General features: G+C 35.6%; 4 protein-coding genes across 4 annotated transcripts; 3 read left to right on the top strand and 1 right to left on the bottom strand.

Annotated features, from left to right (window-relative positions):
- Window positions 1-566: 566 nt before the first annotated feature.
- Window positions 567-4727, top strand: LOC309481329 (uncharacterized protein). Its single transcript, XM_082146217.1, has 2 exons — window positions 567-750; window positions 1500-4727. The coding sequence occupies exons 1-2, from the start codon at window positions 671-673 to the stop codon at window positions 2971-2973; spliced, it is 1554 nt and encodes a 517-aa protein (XP_082002343.1). The 5' UTR covers window positions 567-670; the 3' UTR covers window positions 2974-4727.
- A 137-nt stretch (window positions 4728-4864) lies between these two features.
- snrpg (small nuclear ribonucleoprotein polypeptide G) lies at window positions 4865-8283 on the top strand. The gene is made up of 4 exons (XM_082146307.1): window positions 4865-5018; window positions 5257-5279; window positions 5573-5697; window positions 7987-8283. The coding sequence occupies exons 1-4, from the start codon at window positions 4987-4989 to the stop codon at window positions 8035-8037; spliced, it is 231 nt and encodes a 76-aa protein (XP_082002433.1). The 5' UTR covers window positions 4865-4986; the 3' UTR covers window positions 8038-8283.
- Window positions 8284-8838: 555 nt separating this feature from the next.
- plpbp (pyridoxal phosphate binding protein) lies at window positions 8839-15313 on the top strand. Its single transcript, XM_082146267.1, has 8 exons — window positions 8839-8988; window positions 10031-10138; window positions 10219-10254; window positions 10336-10411; window positions 10586-10726; window positions 11286-11428; window positions 13027-13125; window positions 14137-15313. Exons 1-8 carry the CDS (start codon window positions 8875-8877, stop codon window positions 14290-14292), a joined length of 873 nt encoding a protein of 290 aa, XP_082002393.1. The 5' UTR covers window positions 8839-8874; the 3' UTR covers window positions 14293-15313.
- A 632-nt stretch (window positions 15314-15945) lies between these two features.
- On the bottom strand, window positions 15946-21692 carry tmed4 (transmembrane p24 trafficking protein 4). Its single transcript, XM_082146284.1, has 5 exons — window positions 21502-21692; window positions 20899-20999; window positions 20634-20759; window positions 18313-18459; window positions 15946-17158 (listed from the first exon to the last, which is right to left on the bottom strand). Exons 1-5 carry the CDS (start codon window positions 21644-21646, stop codon window positions 17009-17011), a joined length of 669 nt encoding a protein of 222 aa, XP_082002410.1. The 5' UTR covers window positions 21647-21692; the 3' UTR covers window positions 15946-17008.
- Window positions 21693-21950: the final 258 nt, after the last annotated feature.

Genomic DNA, 21950 nt, shown 5'->3' with positions numbered 1-21950 from the left:
ACTGATATTAATCATTTTAACAAAAAGGGGGTGTAATTTCGTTCCAACTCACTAGGGGACGATGTTATTTCATAATAAAAGTATGCTTCTTGCGTTCATATTAGATTTATAAAAAATAGAAATGTTACCCCTTAAAACTTATAAATATAGACTATTATAGTATTTATTGATTTTTGAATTAGTTTTGTATTTTAATGTTTTATGTTAATATTAGTTTCTGTTTTAGTCATTTTGTTATGTGCTTTTTGGCACTTTTTTATTTCAATTTTAGTAGTTTAAGTTTTTAAACCAATACTTGTATTTATATTTATATTATACTATATATATATATATATATATATATATATATATCAATTAACAAAAACGATTTTTATAATTTTAGGTAATTATTGCACTGTTGAGAACTTGATAAATGCACTTAGAATAATTTATAATCAAACGTGTAAGCCATTTCTATTATTGTTATAAGAAAGTCATTTATTGGGTCATATTGAATTTATTTTATTTAAAAAGTTATAATAAATCGTATCAGCGCATGTGAAGCTCGTTCATATGGGATGATGGGAGTTGTAGTTTTTAAAACTGCCTGAACTAGTTCGGTAGAAGTGCATGGTAGTTGAACTGAAAGTCCGTTTGCGTCTAACCTCAAAACCTCGTGCATTTTGCGTTCATGAACGTAAAAACCTCTGCTAAAATGTCCACACAGAGGGGCGAGAAAAACATTTTGAGTGATACAAAGTCCTCGAGCGGGTGAGTTTGTATGTCAGCAGCGTAGCAAGGCAGCTAGTTAACTCTTCCTGTGTCAGTGTTGCTTATGTTGCTCCATGTAGTTTACCTAAGTGTCTACAGTATAGCAAAGCATATCCGTTTGTTTCACTATTTTGATCGTTTTTTCCTTGTCAATTATGTAAACCTGTTCTTGCAATGCAATTTAAGAACTTGTATATTCATTTATTCCAGCAACCATTACTCCAGTCTTCAGTGTCACATGATCCTTCAGAAATCATTCTAATATGCTGATTTGGTCCTCAGTTATTATCGATTATTATTGTTGCCCAATTATTAGCAATGGCTCGTATTATTATCACTGTTGAATATAGATTTTGCTAATTGATATTTTGGTGGAAACTGATATACTTTTTCAGGATTCTCTGATGAATAGAAAGTTAATTGAACAGAATTAATTTGAAATATAAATCTTATGTTCCATTATACATGACGGTTTATTTGAATTAATATATTATGTCCTTGCTGAATAAAATTATACGTTTTTTTATTTTTATCTTCAAACTTTTGAATGAAAGTGTGTCACTAAACAGTTATTTTAAATTGTGGTAATATTTCACAATATTACTATTTTTACTTTATGTTTGGTTAAATAAATACAGCCTTGGTGAGCCTTCTTACAAAAACACCCAAAAAAATTAAAATGGAAATTAAATGATTGATGACTGAATGCCATTAATTCACTTTATTTTTTTTTTTGTATTTTCATATAGGAATATGGATTCCGTACACTGCAACTGGAATGGGGCAAAAGGGGACCCGATATCCACTAAGTCCAAACCCATGTCAGACACTTTGTCCAAACTGGCTCAATTGATCACTTGCATGGAGTATAAACCAAAACCACAGACGTCTTCCTCCATCCGCAAGGACTGCGGCCACGAATTCTCCGAACTGAACGACCTTGTGCATCACCAGGAAAAAGAGCTCGCCCTACAAAAGCTCCATTGCTGTCAACGCTGTGGCCAGAAGTTTGCTTTGCTCTCTAGTTTGCAGCTACACAAGTGCCCTGGTTCCTCATCTGTGTGCCAGACGTGCAGAGGGAAACCTACGAGGAGTTCTCCGTGCCCTTCCTGCGGGAGCGAACCTTCAGACCCACATCGCCCGGAAGATTCCTTCAGTGAAGACAACAGCCCCTATGCGTGCGCCCCATGCGGACAAGCCTTCAGCCACAAGCAAGAGCTGCTGCACCACCAGCAGGCCGGAGGCTGTCAGCCCGCAAAAACTCTCAAACCGTCCTTGCCACCGTCTCCGAGCGCCGGCGCGTCTCTCTCTGCTTGCACTGTGTGTTCCAGAACGTTCCGTTCTTCTGCTGGACTCTCCTGCCACATGCGCTTTTCCCCCGCACATACGAAAAGCAGCACGAAGACGACGTTCCCGTGCCGTTCCTGTGACAAATCGTTTCCTAAAACATCACTGCTCCTCCAACACAGGAAAGAGGAACACCATCGCGCCAGGAAGAAGAAGAAGAAAGTTCTCCACTCAAGTATGTTGTTTCCATGCCGTTCCTGTGACAAATCCTTTCCTAAGACATCACTGCTCCACCGGCACAGGAAAGAGGAACACCGTCGTGAAATAAAGGAGAAAGCTCTGAGAAAGGAGATCTCTGAGAAAGCCACCAGGAGAAGGAAGAAAGAGACGTATCCGTGCCTTCGCTGCGGGAAAGAGTTCCTGCACCATCTGACGCGCCGGGCGCATTTCAAACACTGCACCTCTCCCCCTGCTGACGCAGCTGGCTTCGACCCGAAGGGTGCAAAGGATCTCAGACCTTCCCAAGAAATTCGACGAAAGAGAGGAAGACCGAGGACCAAAAATCTCCCTGCTGTGACGGAAACCAAGCGAGAGGATGAAGTGGAAAGGAACGAGCAGGACGACAATGATGAAGACGAGGATGGCGAGTATCCTTGTACGTCATGCGATCAGGTCTTTGGCTCTAAAGCCGCGCTGCATGCGCACGAGGAAGTCCACGAGGAAGTGCCTGAAGGAGTTCATCAACCAGTCAACACGTGCAGGTGTTGTAGTGTGTGCTCAGGCGGGATTCCCCTCTCTCAGATTCCAGAAGATTGTGAAAAGAAAGTCTATCACTGTGTGCCATGTGCCGAGGCCTTCATAGCCCTGGACACTTTTCTAGAGCACTGCCAGAAACATCTGCTACGTGAGAATCAAGATGAATTCAGTGATGACTGAAAGAGCTTCCTTTAAAAAAAGAAAAAAGGGATAGTTCACTCAAAAAACAAATATTTTCTCACCTTCATTTTTTCTCACATAACTTTTTTTTTTTTAAAGCCTCTGCATAAAAGCACTGTTAAAGTGCTCCAAAAGCGATTGAAAATAAGTGTTTTTTTGCGTGTGTGTGTGTGTGTGCATTTCGAATAAAAAGCTAAAAGAATATGGGTTTTTATGAGATGAAGGTGAATAAATAATTACAAATGTTTAATTCTTGGGTGAACTGATCCTTTAAAGGGATAGTTGACCTAATGATGAAAATTCTGTCATGATTTACTCACCCTCGTGTTGTTCTAAAGCTGTATGACTTTCTTTCTACAGCATAACACAAAAAAAGATATTTAGAAGAATGTTGATAACCAAACAGTTTTGGTTTCCCATCGACCTCCAAAGTTGTTTGTTAACCAACATTCTTCAAAATTAGTTTGGAAAGACATGTGGTTGAGTAATTGATGACAAAATTTTCATTTTTGTGGGGTGTACTGTCTCTTTAAGGGCAGGGAAATCTCTTCTGCAGATGTTTATGGCTATCAGGAATTACATTCATCAGGCATTTGGGTAAATATTATCAGTATTGTACAGATTTTGATTTCTGTTGTTCTTGAGGTATAATGTTGTAACAGGATAACACACTCCCACAACATTGAGCCAAACTGCCTGACAAATAATAGAGGCCTTCGATAATAATGACAAGCCTATATTATTTTGTCAGATACGGGTACTCAATTAAAACCACTTCTACTCCAGGATAGGATAGTAGCACAGACCTAGAAGACATATATCCATTATATTACTGTGAGAATTATGGGAATTTTATTCTTTTTGACGCATATAGCACTTCTGTTTTCTAAATGGCCAGTGCCTTTGCTGAAACACAAAATCAGCTAAATGAATGTCCTTGTTGTTGTCTGACAAGTTGGAGGACATAATATCTGTGATCTGTGACATTTGTCTACTGAAGTTTTGCGGCCTGTTTTATTATATTGCATTCTACTCAAGTATTGTGAAATTTCTGTTTTGTATTTAGTCGAGGAAGCTAAGTAAGCTTTATTCTTATAACATTTTATAGTCAAAATATATCACCGTCTGAGAATTTGTATTTCAAAGTCAGAGGTTTGCTGCTGAACGTTGCGCATAGTCTAACATATTAAGGTGTAGAATTCCAGATTTACAGATATTAACATGTTTTAGATACATGATATTTTATGCTATCAGACCAAATATTGCAAGTAGCCTATAACTTAAATGCTTTCTTTCTGTCTCATTAGATGAATAATGCTAAGGAAAAAGCTATTTTTACTGAATTTTTGTTCAATTTCTTTATCAGGGGGTCTTAATATTCATTTGTTTTATGTAACACTTCTAACATTTTTTCTTCCTGACAGCAAATGGGCCGCAGTGATTTATTTTAATTTTTTTGCACTGACCATTGTTGTTGTTTTGTGTCTTTAAACACTGTATCAAGTCCACTTTATGGCTCACATTGTACATGATGAGTGCAAATATATATATTTTTTTCCTTCAAATCTTTAGTTATGAATATAGACTGGAGACATTTTGAATTTATCTCTCTAAATGAATCGCTGTGTGTTTACTAGCAGCTACCTCCAGTATCACCTGCTTTGTCCCAAGCCAAGATGTGTGATGGTTTATTTTTCAGAAAATGTACCTCATCACAATTGAAATTGTTTTTTGAATAAATTGTTTAAAACGTTTGGTAGTCGTCGTTGTTATTTTTGTCGCTTTTAAACATGACAAATAGCACAAAATAAATACAACATTAAAACTGGCTGTAATGTTATTGAAGTTCGTCCTCCGCTACAGTAGGGGGCGATATCGCACACGGTGACCGGTCTAGAAAATCCCGCGACCTCCTACGACACTTCCTGCACTTCAGGCATTCTTTTATCCGCTGAATGAAACGTGTTTCAAACGTTTTTGTTTCACAAAAGTATTAGATCTAACTAAATTAACATGAGCAAAGCACATCCACCTGAGCTGAAAAAGTAAGTATTTCAAGCCTTTGGTTGAATGGAATCATAAGCGTCTTAGAAATTGCGATAGATTTTAGCAGTGCATTATTCTACAGTTTTAGCCAGTGTTTCTGCTGTTATTTCGAAACCAGGATTATTCTCATTTAATGCACAGATATATTGTCCAGTATCTGTAGTGTATTGGCATTGTATCTGTAAATTTTGTATTACGGTTTAAATACAATACTTTTTGTTGTCCTTTCCTTTTAAGATTTATGGACAAGAAGCTTTCGCGTGAGTATAATGCGTGTGTTTTCCCTCTCAAAATATTATCCAGAAAGGTCTAAAATACAAATGACATGTATCTGAAAGTCTTAATAATTTTTTATCCTAAAAATATTTGATTTTAACAGTATTTGTATTGTAACCCTACGTTACTACGTATGTGTAAAAAAGTGGAAAATACACTTATCTAAATGGATGTTCTACTACATTTATTAATATCTGTGTTCAGAATCACTGTCTAATGTCTTTTATTCAAATGTGCATTTCTTATGTGGAGATAATGTTTTTGTGTACACTTCCAGTGAAGCTCAATGGTGGTCGTCATGTCCAGGGCATCTTGCGTGGATTTGATCCCTTCATGAATCTGGTCGTTGATGACACTATAGAAATGGCTTCAGGAGGACAAATGAACACCATTGGGATGGTGGTACGTACTCAATACCACAATCTATTACAGAACTCGTATTGGAAACATAACTTTCTGACACAAGTATAGAATTACACCATGTTTAGTAGAGGTGTGAATATTCCCTTGCCTCATAATTCGATTTGATTATAATATAATAATATAATAACCTTTATTTTCTATAGCGCCTTTAAATGTACATCTCAAAGCGCTGTACAGAAACAATTAAAATAACAAAGATGAAGGAAGATACAGCACACAAAGAGATATAATACACTGTAAAATAAACAAAAGACAATAAATCAATTAAAAGCAAACCTAAAAAAATGAGTTTTAAGCTGTGATTTGAAAATACCAAAAGATTTAGCTTGCCTAATCTCAATCGGTAGAGAATTCCAAAGTTTTGGAGCTAATGAAGAAAAAGCCCTGTCTCCCATTGATTTTAAACGAGTTGAGGGAACAGTTAAAAGACCAGATTCCGAAGAACGAAGATCACGTTTTGGAGTAGATGGAGTTAAAAGCTCAGTCAAGTATTGAGGTGCTAAACCATGCAGTGCCTTGTAAGTAAGCATTATGATTTAGAGGGTAACGATTCGGTTATAAAATGATTCTAGGTGCATCACGATGCATCTTTTCCTCCAGTTCTTTTATTAATATTAATTACTATATTAAATATCACAATATGGTTATTTTATCTTTGTTTGTAAAAATAATCACTGCATAGTCTTTAGTGTATAAAGTAAAAATGTATTATTAAATCTGCAAAAGTTATTCAGTCAAAGTCATTGAGTGATTCCCTCTTTTATTTTGTTGTTTGATTAACATTAATAGCAGCAGGGTTATCATATTAAGACCTAATGCACAGATCTAATATAATGTTAAAAATCTGATTTTACGCTTGCTTAACACATAACTGACTGTTTACGTGAATACAGATATTTTGAAATATTTCTGTGCATCTGCCATCTAACTGTTCAAGCGCAATACACTGCTAAAGAGAGAGGCATTTTTCTGTGTGTGTCAGTCAGCTTGCACTTAGTTTTTCAGCACTGGTCATTCACACTTCAGATTTGAAAGACTCAACAAAAGGATGTGGAAAGCTGTGGAAAAATGGGAGTGTAGAGGGTGGGAAGAGGGCAGACAACAACCAATATAACACAGACCTACAACACTCATTATACAGGCAAATGAATATTAAAATATGAGTGGAGGGAAAAAACAACCTTAAAGTATTTTTTTAAAAACATGACGACAAACTCCCAAAAAGCTTATTATTAGAGACTTAACTATCATGACCAAATCAAATGTTTTGATAAATTATTCTTAGAAATATCAACATATCAGCATTATAGCTTATAGCTTTGCAGAACCGATGATCTATATGAAAAATGGGGAAGAAATAAGGTCTAAAAAGTTACGATGCACTATAATCTCTGAACAAATGACACGCCTCAGTTTAATGCAAAAAGAATAAAGGCATTGTTACTTTTGTCCATTCTTATTTGAATTTTCAGTCTACATCTGTGTATCTACTACTGTGTATCAGAATAATTCATCACCGTGTCATCCCGTTCATGACCAGACGCATCACTGTATCGGTGTCCTTATTTGCACATATTTATTTCATTTTAAGACATGATGAAATTTGTGCGCATATACGGTGATCTTTAATCACTTTTTAAAAGCAAGCATCTCCTGCACTTCATTTTCTCATTCATTCATGCTCTTTTTGTAAAAACTGAAATGTTAGATGCATTAACTACGAAAATCAAATGCAAGTCCTTTGCTTCCGAAGGACATTAATACATTAATATATAATGAGAGTACTTCATTTACAATAAAACAGTACACTAATATGCATGATAGGCCTATTTAATTACATAAAAAAAGAATGCATAAATGCAGAATTGGGTCACATCACTGTAACTGTCGTAGGCCAGTAGTCGCTGTGCATGTAAACCTCACTCTCCTGATCTTAAGAGGTGCTCTAACGAGTGATGTTAGGGGTTGTGGTCTTTAGCCTCCTTGTTAGAGCATCCGCCTCCAATGCTGGAGACCTTTGTTCGAATCCCGCGCGTTGAGTAGAACCGGTTACATCAGCATCCATGGTGCATCACAAAAACAGTTATGTTCCACTGCTCTAATGTTCAAGTTTTAGTCCTATTGTTATATTTACATTATCATGGATTTTAAATATATCACACAGCTGGATTTCAGATTTCTTTCTTTCTTCCAGTAGCTTCAGCTTAAGAGTGTTCTTATCTGTGCAGTGATGAATTGTCTCCTGTTTCTGTCTTGGTGTCTCTTTAGGTAATCAGAGGAAACAGTATAATCATGTTGGAGGCTCTTGAACGAGTATGAGGAAGAATGCAGCTTTTCCCTCCTTCTGTTTTTTCTTTTTGCATCCAGCCAGCAAATATCAAAATGGGTTTCTCATGTCTGTTTACAACAAAGACTGAATAATAATGCAGAAATCCTTGGTTGTTCAAATGTTCTGTTTTATATAAACATCTTTTTTTGTGTTTTATAAATTGCCTTGTGTCTGTAGAAATTTGTATACACAATTCATAAAACATTATTGTGAATAAATGGACTACAATTTGATTATCCCTTTGTATTTATATTTGATTGGTGTAATGTTCAAGTGTTTTTCAGTGCCAACTTTTTCACTATCTCAGTAACTTTATGCTTTGAAGCCATTCAATAATCTTGAATTGTTAAGAGTTCAAATGGTATAAAAATGTGTCAAACTGAGAACTTTACTTAAAGACATTAGTTTAAATGATTCCTTTGTCTAACCTAGCTATAGATTTTTGTTGACCATCATAGGACATGATATGATAGAAATAAGTAAATCACAGTAAAAAAAAATTATACAAATAAATGGAGTCCTTTTCTTGGATCAAGAAAAGAAATGCTGTATAAAAATATATTATATTCAGTCTAATAAATGAGAAAAAATATGTTGTTTAAAAATAAGCTGCTTTGCATATGATTGTGCAAATGTAGTACACGTTAGACTCTAACATATATCATATCTACTACTCTTATTTTTTATTTTATAGTTTATGCTGTCACAATACCTTACTTAGTTTTCAGACCTGTGACTTTTTATTTTATTTAGAAAGCCGCAGATGCAGGACTTTTATTTTGTAAGAATGTTGACCGGAATAGTCCGTGACGTCACGTGGCTGATGTATGAGATGTACGCGCATTGAGGCTATGTGGAGAGTAGTGATGTCGGAGGAGGTTGGGAATAAATTGCAGGCGGTGGTGGACCGGGTGAATCAAGCGGTTTCCCGTCGCCCGAAGGTCAGTTTTCATCGGTTTCCTTTGAGCAAGACATGAAACAACAATATCCTTTTGCAATACCATAAAATCATATTATCTCCTCGTGCTCCTCGTGTTGTTATGACCGTTATGTAATCTGTTCAACCTTTACACACTTCGAGCTCCATATAGTAACGAGCAATGATTGACAGCTAATTATGTAGGGAATAACTTATAATTTTTTTGACCCAATATGTGTAAATGGATCGTAGCGTGTTCAGAATGACAGTATAACATTCGAGTAGCGTGTAACTTCTTCCCAAGGAGAAGGACATTTTGTGTGTGAGAGATTGAATGCATGTTGCATGAAATTCCTGAAGCAGTCACGCGCAAATGAAATCTGTATGATACGCTCACGAGTCAATTACATGCACTTTAAAGTGTGTAATATATTACATCCTTACATTAAAAATGTCACTAAATACACAAGGAGCAAATATTAACATGCACATTTTTAGTGGTTGATGGTTAAATTAGTATCAAAATCATTATGACGAAGAACAGTTGAGTGAAAGTTGTATATTATTGTATTAATTTAATGCACATACCATATTTATTTAAGCAAATTCTGTTATTTTTGCGTCTATAATTCTGTATGTAATCTATGTATATTAACTAACAATAATTAATGAACTATTTTGACATTTTACAATAGTACTGCTGCCAAAAAATATCTATTTTTGTATATATATAATATAATATAATATATATATATATATATACATTTTTTTATCATCCTTAATTAACATTTAATATATTAAATTTTATAATGCTGTAGGCCTATCGAATTATTTAAATATTTAATGCCATTTTTAGCAGAGCATTTATTTTTCAGATTGTAACTATTTATTAATTCGACGCATTTGACATAAATGGACAGCATACTTTGCTTTTATGTGGTTAAAGCAAAAATTGCACCAAAAATGTAATTCTAGTGGGGCAAATATTGTCCCTTAATAAAAAACTTTATTTCCGACACTGCTCTATTATAAACAAGTGACAGTATTTTATGTTTCTATTCCAGACGTTACCATGTATAGCCCCTCGGCTAGTTGCAGTTAGTAAGACTAAACCACCGGAGATGGTGGTGGAGGCTTACAAACATGGACAACGAAACTTTGGAGAGAATTATGTGAGTAAATAATTAAGTATGCATGCAAGACTGCATTTGCCTATTTTTTTTTTTCATATGAAATATCCCCTTTTCTGCAGGTAAATGAACTTGTTGAGAAAGCTTCCCATCCCCAGGTATGTAGTCAGGCAAATTTGAATGTATTTGTTTAGTTGTTTTTGATCATATGTCTTGATCAATCTAAAACTTCTTTGTAGGTTGTGTTGTCATGTCCTGAAATAAAATGGCATTTTATCGGTCATCTGCAAAAGAATAATGTCAACAAACTCCTGGGTGAGCAAAGCAACTCTACTAAAGTCAACTTTGATTTGCATTTAGCTTGACTTAAAAATATGAGTGTCATTTACTGCCTAGATTTACAGTTAATCCATAGTGATTGCATCAGACATGTATAGGTTATTTGTTTTTAATTCTGATGTAACCCACATTCATTGAATTCAATCACAGGAGTCCCAAACCTGTATATGATAGAGACGATCGACTCTGTGAAACTGGCGGAAAAAGTCAACAGCTCGTGGCAAAAAATGAGAGCTGCCAATACACAGAGGTTAAAGATTATGATTCAGATCAACACCAGCGGAGAGGAAAGTGAGTGTTCTGCGCCCAAATAATTGTTTGTTTCCTATTAACATCAGCTCTGAACATTTTAAAAACTCTATTATAGAAATCTGCATGCAGTATTTAGCCTATTTATAATGATTTGAGCGATTTTGAGTGTCAGATCTCATACATTTTAATTTTACATTATTGCTCAAGCCATTTTTTTTTTCCTTCTAAATGTCACTCAAGCAACTTCCATGTTCATTATTAAAATACACTAGTAAATGTGTTTAAATGTCATGAAGTCACTTGAGATGCTTTGTATTTTATTAGATGCTCTTTGTTTGTCAAATTTATTGATTCACAGTTGGGAGCATCATAGTGGGGTCCAGATTTGTTATGGGATGTTGTCAAAAAAGCCGGTCAACATCAAAGGTCCAGATGTTGTTTGATAATTCACTTTCGGACAGGATGATAGTTGCAGTGTCACAGTGGGCGCATGTCTAACAAAAACACTTAAGCATTATGCAATCTTTTCTCAGTGTATCAGATAACTGTTTTTCTGAAACCTCAGCATGATAGTCTCTCTTGGATGTTTTTTTATCAGGTAAACATGGCCTGCCACCTGATGAGACTGTAAACATGGTAAAGCACGCCGTATCTCAGTGTTCTGCTCTTGACTTCGCCGGGCTCATGACGATCGGCCGTTACGGTTACGACCTCAGTGAAGGCCCCAACCCCGACTTCCAGGTGCGTCAGATCAGCTGGGTCAGATCTCGGATACTTTTAAACATACACTACACTCTGAAAGGGTAACTCTTCGCCAAAATGCAACCTAGGCTCTTTTTGTTAATCTACCCGAGGTAAACTTTCGTTTAAAAGCATAATTAGAATGGAAACGGCACTTTTAAGTTTGACCGTATTTTCGTTTTAGGTTAAAATGCCTTGTGAGTGGGAGTGAATGGGGCACTTTTATGATAGCATCAAAAATCACTATTTTTAAAACACTAAGGAGGCTCGATATAACATGAAACTTTGCTCGAAGTATCACCACGGGCTCTACACATGAACTCGAGCATTGAGAACATTATTTGTGTACACAGAGTTTACTAAAAAGAAAGATTTTGAACAACTCACTGTATCTGTGTCCGCCGGTATTTCGACAGTCAAAAATAGTCGATTTCCGAATGCGAATGAACTGACTGAATTTTAGTATTGTTTCTTATATGAGGATCCTTTTTCAAATACAAGATTAATATTGATTTTCACTAACGAGAAAACAACAAATTATTCGTGAATTTATATTGAACTAAGCTTTAGGAGCTTTCCATCTTTACTCTCCTCCCTGTTATGGAGATTGACTATTTTTGATTGACAAAATGCCGGCGGATGGAAACACAGTGAGTTGTTCAAAATCGTTCTTTTTTAGTAAACTCTTTGTACACAAACAATGTTGTCAATGCTGGAGTTCATGTGTAGAGCCCCTGGTGATACTTCGAGCAAAGTTTCATGTTGTGTCGAACCTTCTTAGTGTTTTAAAAATAGTGATTTTTGATGCTATCATAAAAGTGCCCCATTCACTCCCATTCACAAGGCATTTAACCTAAAACGAAAATACGGTCAAACTTAAAAGTGGCGTTTTCATTCTAATTATGCTTTTAAACTAAAGTTTGCCTCGAGTAGATTAACAAAAAGACCTTAGGTTGCATTTTGGCGAGAGTTACCATTTAAAACAAAGGTTCTGTATTGGAATCAGTGGTTCCATGAAGAACCTTTACCATCTAAAGAACCTTTGCATTGCAAGCTTCTTTAGGAAACCTAAAAATGGTTATTTTATGGCATTGCTGCAAAAAACACCTTTTGTAAGCTTTATTTTTAAGAGTGTACCATTCAAAAGTTTTTCAAAAAGTCTCTTAGGCTCACCAAGGCTGCATTTATTAGATAAAAAATATAGTAAAAAACAGTAATATTGTGAAACATTATTATAATTTAAAATCTGTTTTAATGTATTTTTAAAATGCAACTTATTTATGTGATGGCAAAGCTGAATTTTCAGCATTATTCTTCCAGTCTTCAGTATTGCATTTTCCTTCAGAAATCATTCCAATATGCTGATTTGGTGCTCAAGAAATATTTTTATTGCCATCAATGTTGAAAATATGAATTCTTTGATGAATAGGAAGCTGATTAAAAAGAACCACATTTATTTGCAAAAAAATTGTGGCGTATGAAGTTTATCAGCAAAATCAACTTGCATCTTGATTACGAAAAACAATTTAGCAACATGCTAAAAGAATGTTACAACATAGTATGCAAAATGTAAATGAATGTGTGTATGTTGAATGTAGAAGCTGTTGAAACATCGTGCTGAAGTTTGTGAGGGTCTGAAGATCCCAGTGGAGCAGATTGAACTCAGTATGGGCATGTCTAATGACTTTGAACATGCGGTAGGTGTTGCTTTCTTTCAAAATACTCTTCAGTTGTATGTGCTATCAGTGTTAAAGTGCCCCTATTATGCCTTTCAGGATAGTAATGTAGCTGTTAGTGAATGGGAAAGGTCTGCAGAGTTTCAAAGATCAAAGTGCATGATAAATAGAGTTATTGTCTCCCAAAAGAAAGAACCGAGTTTAACTGCCTGAAATGCGTCATCACGTAGGTTTGTAATAAATGCGCTTAAAGCCAGCCTATGGTCTTCATTGGCTGCCCGCGAACAACGTCAGCGTTGACCCGAAAAGAGCAGTTGTAGATGAGGCTGGAAGAGTTTGGTTCATGGTGTCAACATGTTGAGAAGACGCTGTTTTCAGCGCTGCACATCCACTTTTCACGCACTTCCAAAGGACGAGGACTCGCACTGGAAATGATACCGACGCCAATAAAACTGACGCCATCGTTACTGTCCGTATCAAGTGTTGAAGAAGATCCAGAGCTGAAATTCCGATATGGTAATGGTGGTTTCATTTCTGACACTCTCTGCAAGCATTAGATCGATCACAACAGACTGGCCCATCTGACCAATCAGAGCAGAGTAGGCTCTTGGAAAGGAGGGGTTTAGAGCAGATGTCTTCAACCCTGCTCCTGGGGACCCACTGTCCTGCAAAGTTTATCTCCAACCCTAATAAAACACACCTAAACCAGACCTAATCAAGCTCTTCAAGATAACTTGAAAATCTCAAGCTGAAGCAGGTTGGATATAATCTTTGCAGGGCAGTGGGTCTCCAGGAGCAGGGTTGAAGACATCTGGTTTAAAGACACTAGATCTTTATTGAACTGTTTCAGACACTGTGAGAAATGAGGTGATGTGCAATGTATATTATGAGAAAGTGTGTTTTTTTACTTGAATGGATGTAGACTTCACAAAACAAAATTATGATCCTTTAAAATAGCATAATGGGGCACTTAACGTTATTGCAGTTGTTTTTGATCAATTTAATATCCGTTTGAAATGTTTCTCCATTTAGATCGAGGTCGGCTCCACCAACATACGCGTCGGCAGCACTATTTTCGGCACCAGAGAATACCCCAACACCCCGAGCCCCAGTCCAGAGAAAAAGCCAAAGGTCGTATGTGAGGAAGCAGCCAGGAAAATGGACCGGCTCACCGTCACAGAGCATTGAATGACGCGGGGAGAAAAAAAAAGGTTACTGAACTAAACGTGGGACCTCTTGGGCTTTTTCCCCAATGACTGGGCTCACCATTCACCAGTCAAGGGCCTTTAATATGTCTTAACTAATGCTGCTGACCTGGTCTTCTGTGGCTAAAGAGGTGCAATTTAATAACTGGAATACTAAATTTACTTCCTGAAGGTGTTTTTATTATCTAAAGATCTCCAGAACTGTCCTCCACCCCTTTGTCAAATTCTTAGCCTTGGTTTTGCGATTATTTTTAGCAGATACAGGGTCAGCACATGCTCAGTTTTGTTGTGCCAATTGTAGATGTGTTATTTCTGACATTTCAGCCAGATTAGACGTTATCAGTTGTAACTCATTTTAACATCCAATTAAAACAATAGTATATCTTTTTGTTCCTAGAAGTGTGTAGGTATATTTTCTAGTGTGTCTATTTGTTTTGTTTGAAATCATAAATGTAAATGATATGAATAGCACATTTATGGTATTGCTTCTGTATCCACTTGTTGCTGTGAAAGCTGTCAGTGAGATGTGTCGGGGACTGCCGCGTGTGTGTAGTGTTGTTATGTTATGTTATTCATATAGTAATTCATGTCACCCTAAACACTGGTGTTGAATTTAGCACTGATCAACAAGCCAGATTGGTTTCAGGACAGAACATTGGAATGTGTGCGATGAGATCGATGCAGAGACGGACTGTTTTATGGAGTTTTGAAGACGCTGAGGGTCTGAGGCAATTTACTATGCAAGAGAGAGATTGTTCTGATTCTTAGATGCTTGTATAGAGGATAATCACATCAATTTTTTTTTTTTTTTGGATTAATACAGTGTGTCAAACTAATGGGTTCACTGTTTGTGGTCAGTTGTGAAAAGCCAAAACAGAAATTATAGCATCCTTTTTTCTGATAAGTGTGACAAAATAACATCTTGTATCTTGTCAGTAGATAGTTGAATTGTAGATATTTCTTTGATTTAGGTGAGTTGAGCAATAAAATAAGAGAAAATGAAATGGTTTGTATGGCATATATAGATAACTTTAGTATTTTTTTTGTTCTTTTATGTATTGTGTGTGTGTGTGTACAAATTTAGATTTTTTAAAATGTTTTTGAAAAGTCACTCACCAAGGCTGCATTTATTTGATCAAAAATACAGTAAAAACTAAAATTGTGAAATATTATTACACTTTATAACCATTTTCTATTTTAATATATTAAACAATGACATTTATCCCTATGATGGCAAAGCTGAATTTTCAACATCATTACTCACGTCATGATCCTTCAGAAATCATTCTCATATGCTGATTTGCTGCTCAAGAAATATTTCTTAATGTTGAAAACTGTGGTGCTGCTTAATACTTTTGTACAAACCGTGATAAACAAGAATGGTCGTGATTCTTTGATAAAAAGAAAATTAAAATGAACAGCATTTATTTTGAAACCGAAATATTTTGTAAATGCATTTACTGCCATGTTTGATCAAATTAATGCATCCTTGCTGAATAAAAGTTTAGTTTAAAAAAATCTTACTGACACATACATTTTAAATGGTAGTGTATGTATATTTATATATAAAACATTTTTTTTTTTATCCTATAATAGTGAAATGCATTATGCCACTCATTCATGAAGACCAAAAATATGTCAATTTAAAACCTTTAATTCGAAAAACATTAAAAACCCAACTAAAATACAAACAAAGACAATGTTTATGAATGCATGTAACTGAGTACCAAGCATACAGTTAAGTATGTGCATGCACACTGTGTGCACAGCTATATAGTTTATTACAAAGCTTGAATGACACTTGAGACTACCTTCAACTTTTCACATTGCATGGAGGATTTTGCCATTGTGTGTCATGCAAACCAGTGTTTTTATAAATTGGTACTTTTAAGAAGCCAGTACAAAAATGTCCAAATACCCTATAAACAACATATAGTCTTGAAATCGAATAAGAACCCAGAAAACCAAAAGTTTTCATTAAATTACAGACATTCCTGCTCATTGTAGCTACTGGAATTATATTGATCAATATATTGGTCAATGCAGTAAATAAATAAAGCATGGAAAAGAACACCGAGAAATACAACAACAACAAAAATCACATTTTGTAAGTCTCTAAAAGAAATAAAATCCCTAAAATATGGATTTGATGTTTGGTCTAAACAGCTACTACGTAAGATACAATCAATTTGTTTGAATCATTTCCCCTCATGATCATGAACATCAAACCAGTTAGAGGTTGTTTAGAGCAGATAGAACATGAAAATAAAGCCACAAATTTACCAAAATCTTCAATACACCTCAATATATACATATTAAAAATGTTTAGAAATGCTTAAATGATTAGCTGACTTGATTCTTCACATTTATCAGTAATGCAACCTAAGGTCAACAGTAGTTTCCATGCACCCATAATGATCATCACTTTAAAATTTTCATATCACACTTTTTAGTAATTTGAACACCATTCTAGACATGTATGATTCATTTATGATAAATGGTTTATCGGGTATAGAGCCGAATTAAGGGGTTTGTTAATATTCTGCATGTTTAAGACTTAATTCAAAGCTCTGCCGAAGATAATGTTGGACCGAACGGAGTTTAAAAAGAAAATATTGAAATGAATCACTGAGTATTTCCATGCTTGAGAAACCAAACGGCAATAAAAGGGTTAGTGTCTTTGAAATGCTTTCTGCTTTTCACACCAGCTTTTTGGCCTCGAAGAAGCTCTTGAGATGTCTCATTTGCCAGATGCCAGTGATGATGAGGATGATGGTCTGAGCGATAGACCACCACAGAACGCGCTGGTTTGTGCTCTCGCTTGTCATACGGAAACGCTCCTCACGATACTGTGGAAACACAACTTCTTGTAAGTGCAATACAACCTATATGTATACTATATGATTTAACATTGACAACTAGATACCAGTGTTATTTTAGTATAATTGAGATACTATTATAGTTTTTATTAGAGGCCATATTATGCCCTTTTACAAAGTCTTGACAATTTTCACATATTTGACATTGTTGCAGCACCTCTCTTCTCAGCCTTTCTGTAACGCTCTGTTTAGTTCCTGTCTCTGTGAAGCCCCTCCTTCTGAAAAGCACAATGTGCTCTGATTGGTCGGCCAGACCAGTGCGTTGTGATTGGTCAACCGCTTTGCGCGTGTTTCAGAAATGTTACACCTCTTACCATAACTGTGAGATTCAACACACTACTAACGCAACACAACCAGGCCTCACCCCCTTTTTTTGGGTAGGCAAAATTATTTAAAAAAGGAATATTGTGACGTGTTCGTTCCCAGAGGAAAACTCAAGACAAGGGCCCTGTCCCAAATGGCACCCTAAGCACTCATGGTCTTCCTCTGAGTCCGCACTTTCGTGACGTAACGCCGCTTTGACTGTCGGGAAGAAGCATCAGTGCGGGCTCGGCAAAAGTGCGCATCAAGGGAGCAAATCGACCACATAGCTCGCGAGCACCTTTCTGAGACCTAAAATTACAAATGGGACACCCTACAGTCTCACGGACTTAACAAACACGCGCACGCGGCAGCCATTGTAAGTCCACAAGACCGAAAGTACATATGAAGTATGCCATTTGGGACAGGGCCTACAATGGATGAGTTTTAGGAAGTTGAGAAAATGAGAAATGTTGCCTTGGTAACTAGCTGAAAAAAGCCCATCCATAGACCCTTACCTTGAAGAAATCAGGACAGAAGTGGTTGAAAGTGGACAAAAGAGCCAGATTAAAACACCAGGTGTAAATGGGAATGTGTCTCCCTCGTCTACTTTTGATACGATCGACCAAAACATCTTAATACCAGGTGTAAACAGCCTTAGATACAGTACTAATATCAACAAGACAGATGCCCAAAATAATATTACACATCTTGAGCCTGCACCTGCTTCCAGCGGTTGTGGAAATCTAAGTTTAATTGGCCAGTCAGCCTACAGAACCCTACTGTACCATTAACCAAAACTAGTTTCTGCAGCTCAAACTCACCCGCTGGTAGTTCTGCTCTTTCTGGATCTGTTCCACCTGGTCCAGGAGCTGTCGGACCCTCAGCTGCAGCTCGCTCAGTTTGTCTTTGGCTGCGATCTCGGGGTAGTTGTTGGTGTGCTCACCGACCTGAATCTCCAAGTGGACTCTCTGTAAGACAGCATGGTTTCACATGTTAATGTTCAGTAACTTTTACTGTATTATATTGAAATTAACGACTTTCTCATATCTAGAAGTAATCTCAAAACTTGAAAATGATCCATATTTATATTGTATTTGACCAGTGTTGTTATTGTTAAGTAAAACTATTCAAAATCAGAATCAAATCAAACCTTAACTGAACCAAAGCTGAAATCAAATAAAACTATTAGATGAAATATTAGATAAATTAAAACATAAAACAAAAATTAGAACTGAAACTGAACGGATATAAAATAATAATAATTGAAGTACTAAAATGACTAAAACAGAAATAAAAATAAATTAAAGATATATATATATATATATATATATATATATATATATATATATATATATATATATATATATATATAGTATAATATAATATACCATAGTAATAAAAAAACACATACAAAGCACAACAAAATTACTAAAACTTGAACATAAACTAAAAATATACAGCATAAATTAAAGCAAATTATTAAAATATAATAAATACTATCAAAGTATATAACTAATACTAAAATAACACTGTATTTGACATACAAGCATTACCTAATGTAATTTATTAAATATAGAAATTGCATATTGGACAGCTTATTACATTAATTAAAATGTCAAAATATGAATAAATACTATAATAGTATATAAATAATACAAAAATAACACTGCATTTGTCAAATATTAACAGATGCAATTTATTAAATATAGAGACTGCACATTGGACAGCTCATTACTCAAAACTATTAATTAAGATTTCAAAATATAATAAAATACTATAATAGTATATAAATAATTCTAAAATAACACTGTATTTGACAAATATTACTGGATGTGATTTATTAAATATAGAAACTGCATCTTGAACAGCTTATTTCTCAAAAATATTAATTAAAATGTCAAAATAGGAATAAATACTATAATAGTATATAAATAATACTAAAATAACAATGTATTTGACATTAATATTACTGGATGTAATTTATTAAATACAGAGATTGCATATTGGACAGCTTATTACTCAAAATTATTAATTAAAATGACAAAATCTGAATAAATATAGGGTTTTTTTCCGCCCTAAAGTTGTTCCAAACCTGTATGAATTTCTTTCTTCTGCTGAACATAAAAGAAGATATTTTGAAGAATGTCGGTAACCAAACAGAAAATTGACTTCCATAGTATTTTTTTTTTTTTTTAAAGGGATAGTTCACTTTGAAATTAATTTTTGGTATGTTTTAGCTTACCTCAAGGGCATCCAAGATGTAGGTGTCTTTTTTTCCGCAGTAGTTTCAATTTTGATATTTTTAGGTCAAACCGTTCTTGTCTGTCAGTCATATAATGCAGGTCGATGGTCACTGTCTCAAAACACAAGCACAGAGTCCAAATTAAAACAATTCCCCATCGTCCAAATTAAACAATTCCCCATCGTAAGTACACATTGATGGCCTAAGACACGAAACGAGCGGTTTGTGTGAGAAAACGAACAGTATTTATATCGTTTTTACCTCTTATACACAGCCACGTCGAAGTGATCTGATCTGACGTGTACGCAGACTGGTGCATAGATATATACACACTAGATGTCGCCTTAAAGACATTTGTTCCAATGAACTGCCGTAGACAAGGCGACATCTAGTGTATATATCTATGCACCAGTCTGCGTACACGTCAGATCAGATCACTTCGACATGGCTGTGTATAAGAGGTAAAAACGATATAAATACTGTTCGTTTTCTCACACAAACCGCTCGTTTCGTGTCTTAGGCCATCAATGTGTACTTACGATGGGGAATTGTTTTAATTTGGACGATGGGGAATTGTTTTAATTTGGACTCTGTGCATGCTCTTTGAGACAGTGACCATAGACCTGCATTATATGACTGACAGACAAGAACGGTTTGACCTAAAAATATCAAAATTGAAACTACTGCGGAAAAAAAGACACCTACATCTTGGATGCCCTTGAGGTAAGCTAAAACATACCAAAAATTAATTTCAAAGTGAACTATCCCTTTAACTATGAAAGTCAATGGGGTCCATCAACTGTTTGGTTACCGACATTCTTCAAATTATCTTCTTTTGTGTTCAGCACTTAAACTGATCTCTATATTTATCTGCTGCTCTGTCAGTTTATACAGTCTTACCAGTTTTCCACCAGCAAACAGTGCCATCTTGGTGGAGTTGGAGTGAAGGCAGATCTGATGCTCGCCTGGTGTGTGGGACGTGAAGGTGAAACGTCCATCTGATCCATACTGACGGGACAGAATGATCTGAAACAAACGATGAGAGAATGTGATTTCACAGAAATATACTGGCATCTGCATTTGTGTAAAGTTGCCAAATATAACCCTATTCATTGTTATGTAGCAGACATGTTTGAAATGTAGAGTATAAACAAAAACAGGCTACATTAGTATCCGGATCTTTGATTTCCACGTGCATGCCTAAACCAGGGGTGGACGGGAGAAAAGAGCCAGCCTGTTTGTCCCACAGCTGTGTTCTGTATCTTCCTGAAAAAAAGAAAGAAAAAACACACAAATAAAACCCAACACAGAATGTTCATTTGCATCACAAAAAAACTGACAAACATAATTGTTAGAGCAACAGGATCTTATTATTATTTCATTATGCATTATGGATATCATAGATCAAATATACATGCATTGTCTCCTGTCATCATAACTGTTATTTCTGATTACTATAAACAAGCAATAAATCCAGGCTGTAGCTGCTGGCAGAAAGGAACTGGTTACACCTGTATCTCAGGTACCAGGATGCTGCACCTGCCACATCCTTGAACATACTGATCTACTCAAAGCCCTGTTTCATTTGGACAGATGTATGCAGATAATCACATCCATAACTAAAATCTGATTTCATATCAGCTGTCTTCAGGTTGAGTGTGTTAAATGAGACAAAAAGTGAATGTTTCTACTGATAAATCCAGATGGATGAATCAGCTAGCCGACAAAGCTAACCGATCACAGAGAGCCGATTGGACAATGGACGTACCGATCACCATGGTTTCATCGGGTATTTCTTCTATAAAACATTTCTTCTCCGTCTCTCCGATGTGGAAATAAAGGGCTTGGCTTGGAGAAAGCCACGCAAATAGAAGCAAAAGCCCGGCACAGGACACCACCGCCTTCATCTCCATCCAAATCACCCCTCACTCAATCCAGGGCTGAGAATCGATTGCAGAATCACTCGATTCTCAACACGGGCTTTTGTTTATTAAAGTGTCCGCCCATGTTCACGAGTTGCATAAAAGTTTATCTAAAAAAAAAATAAAAAAAATCTTAATTTAATAATTAATTTAATAAAAAATATAAACAATAACTAATAACATATTAGATTTTGGGGGGAATATTTAAATCAACCTCATTTGTTTGTATACTTATTGTTGAATTTCTATGTAAAATACATTATTGATACTATTTGAAAAGTGATTTGTACATTAA

This window comes from Leuciscus leuciscus (assembly GCF_965113295.1).
Source record: "Leuciscus leuciscus genome assembly, chromosome: 18".
NCBI lineage: Eukaryota > Metazoa > Chordata > Actinopteri > Cypriniformes > Leuciscidae > Leuciscus > Leuciscus leuciscus.
The sequence above is the reverse complement of the archived record's forward strand: the minus strand, read 5'-3'. Positions and strand labels throughout refer to the sequence as shown.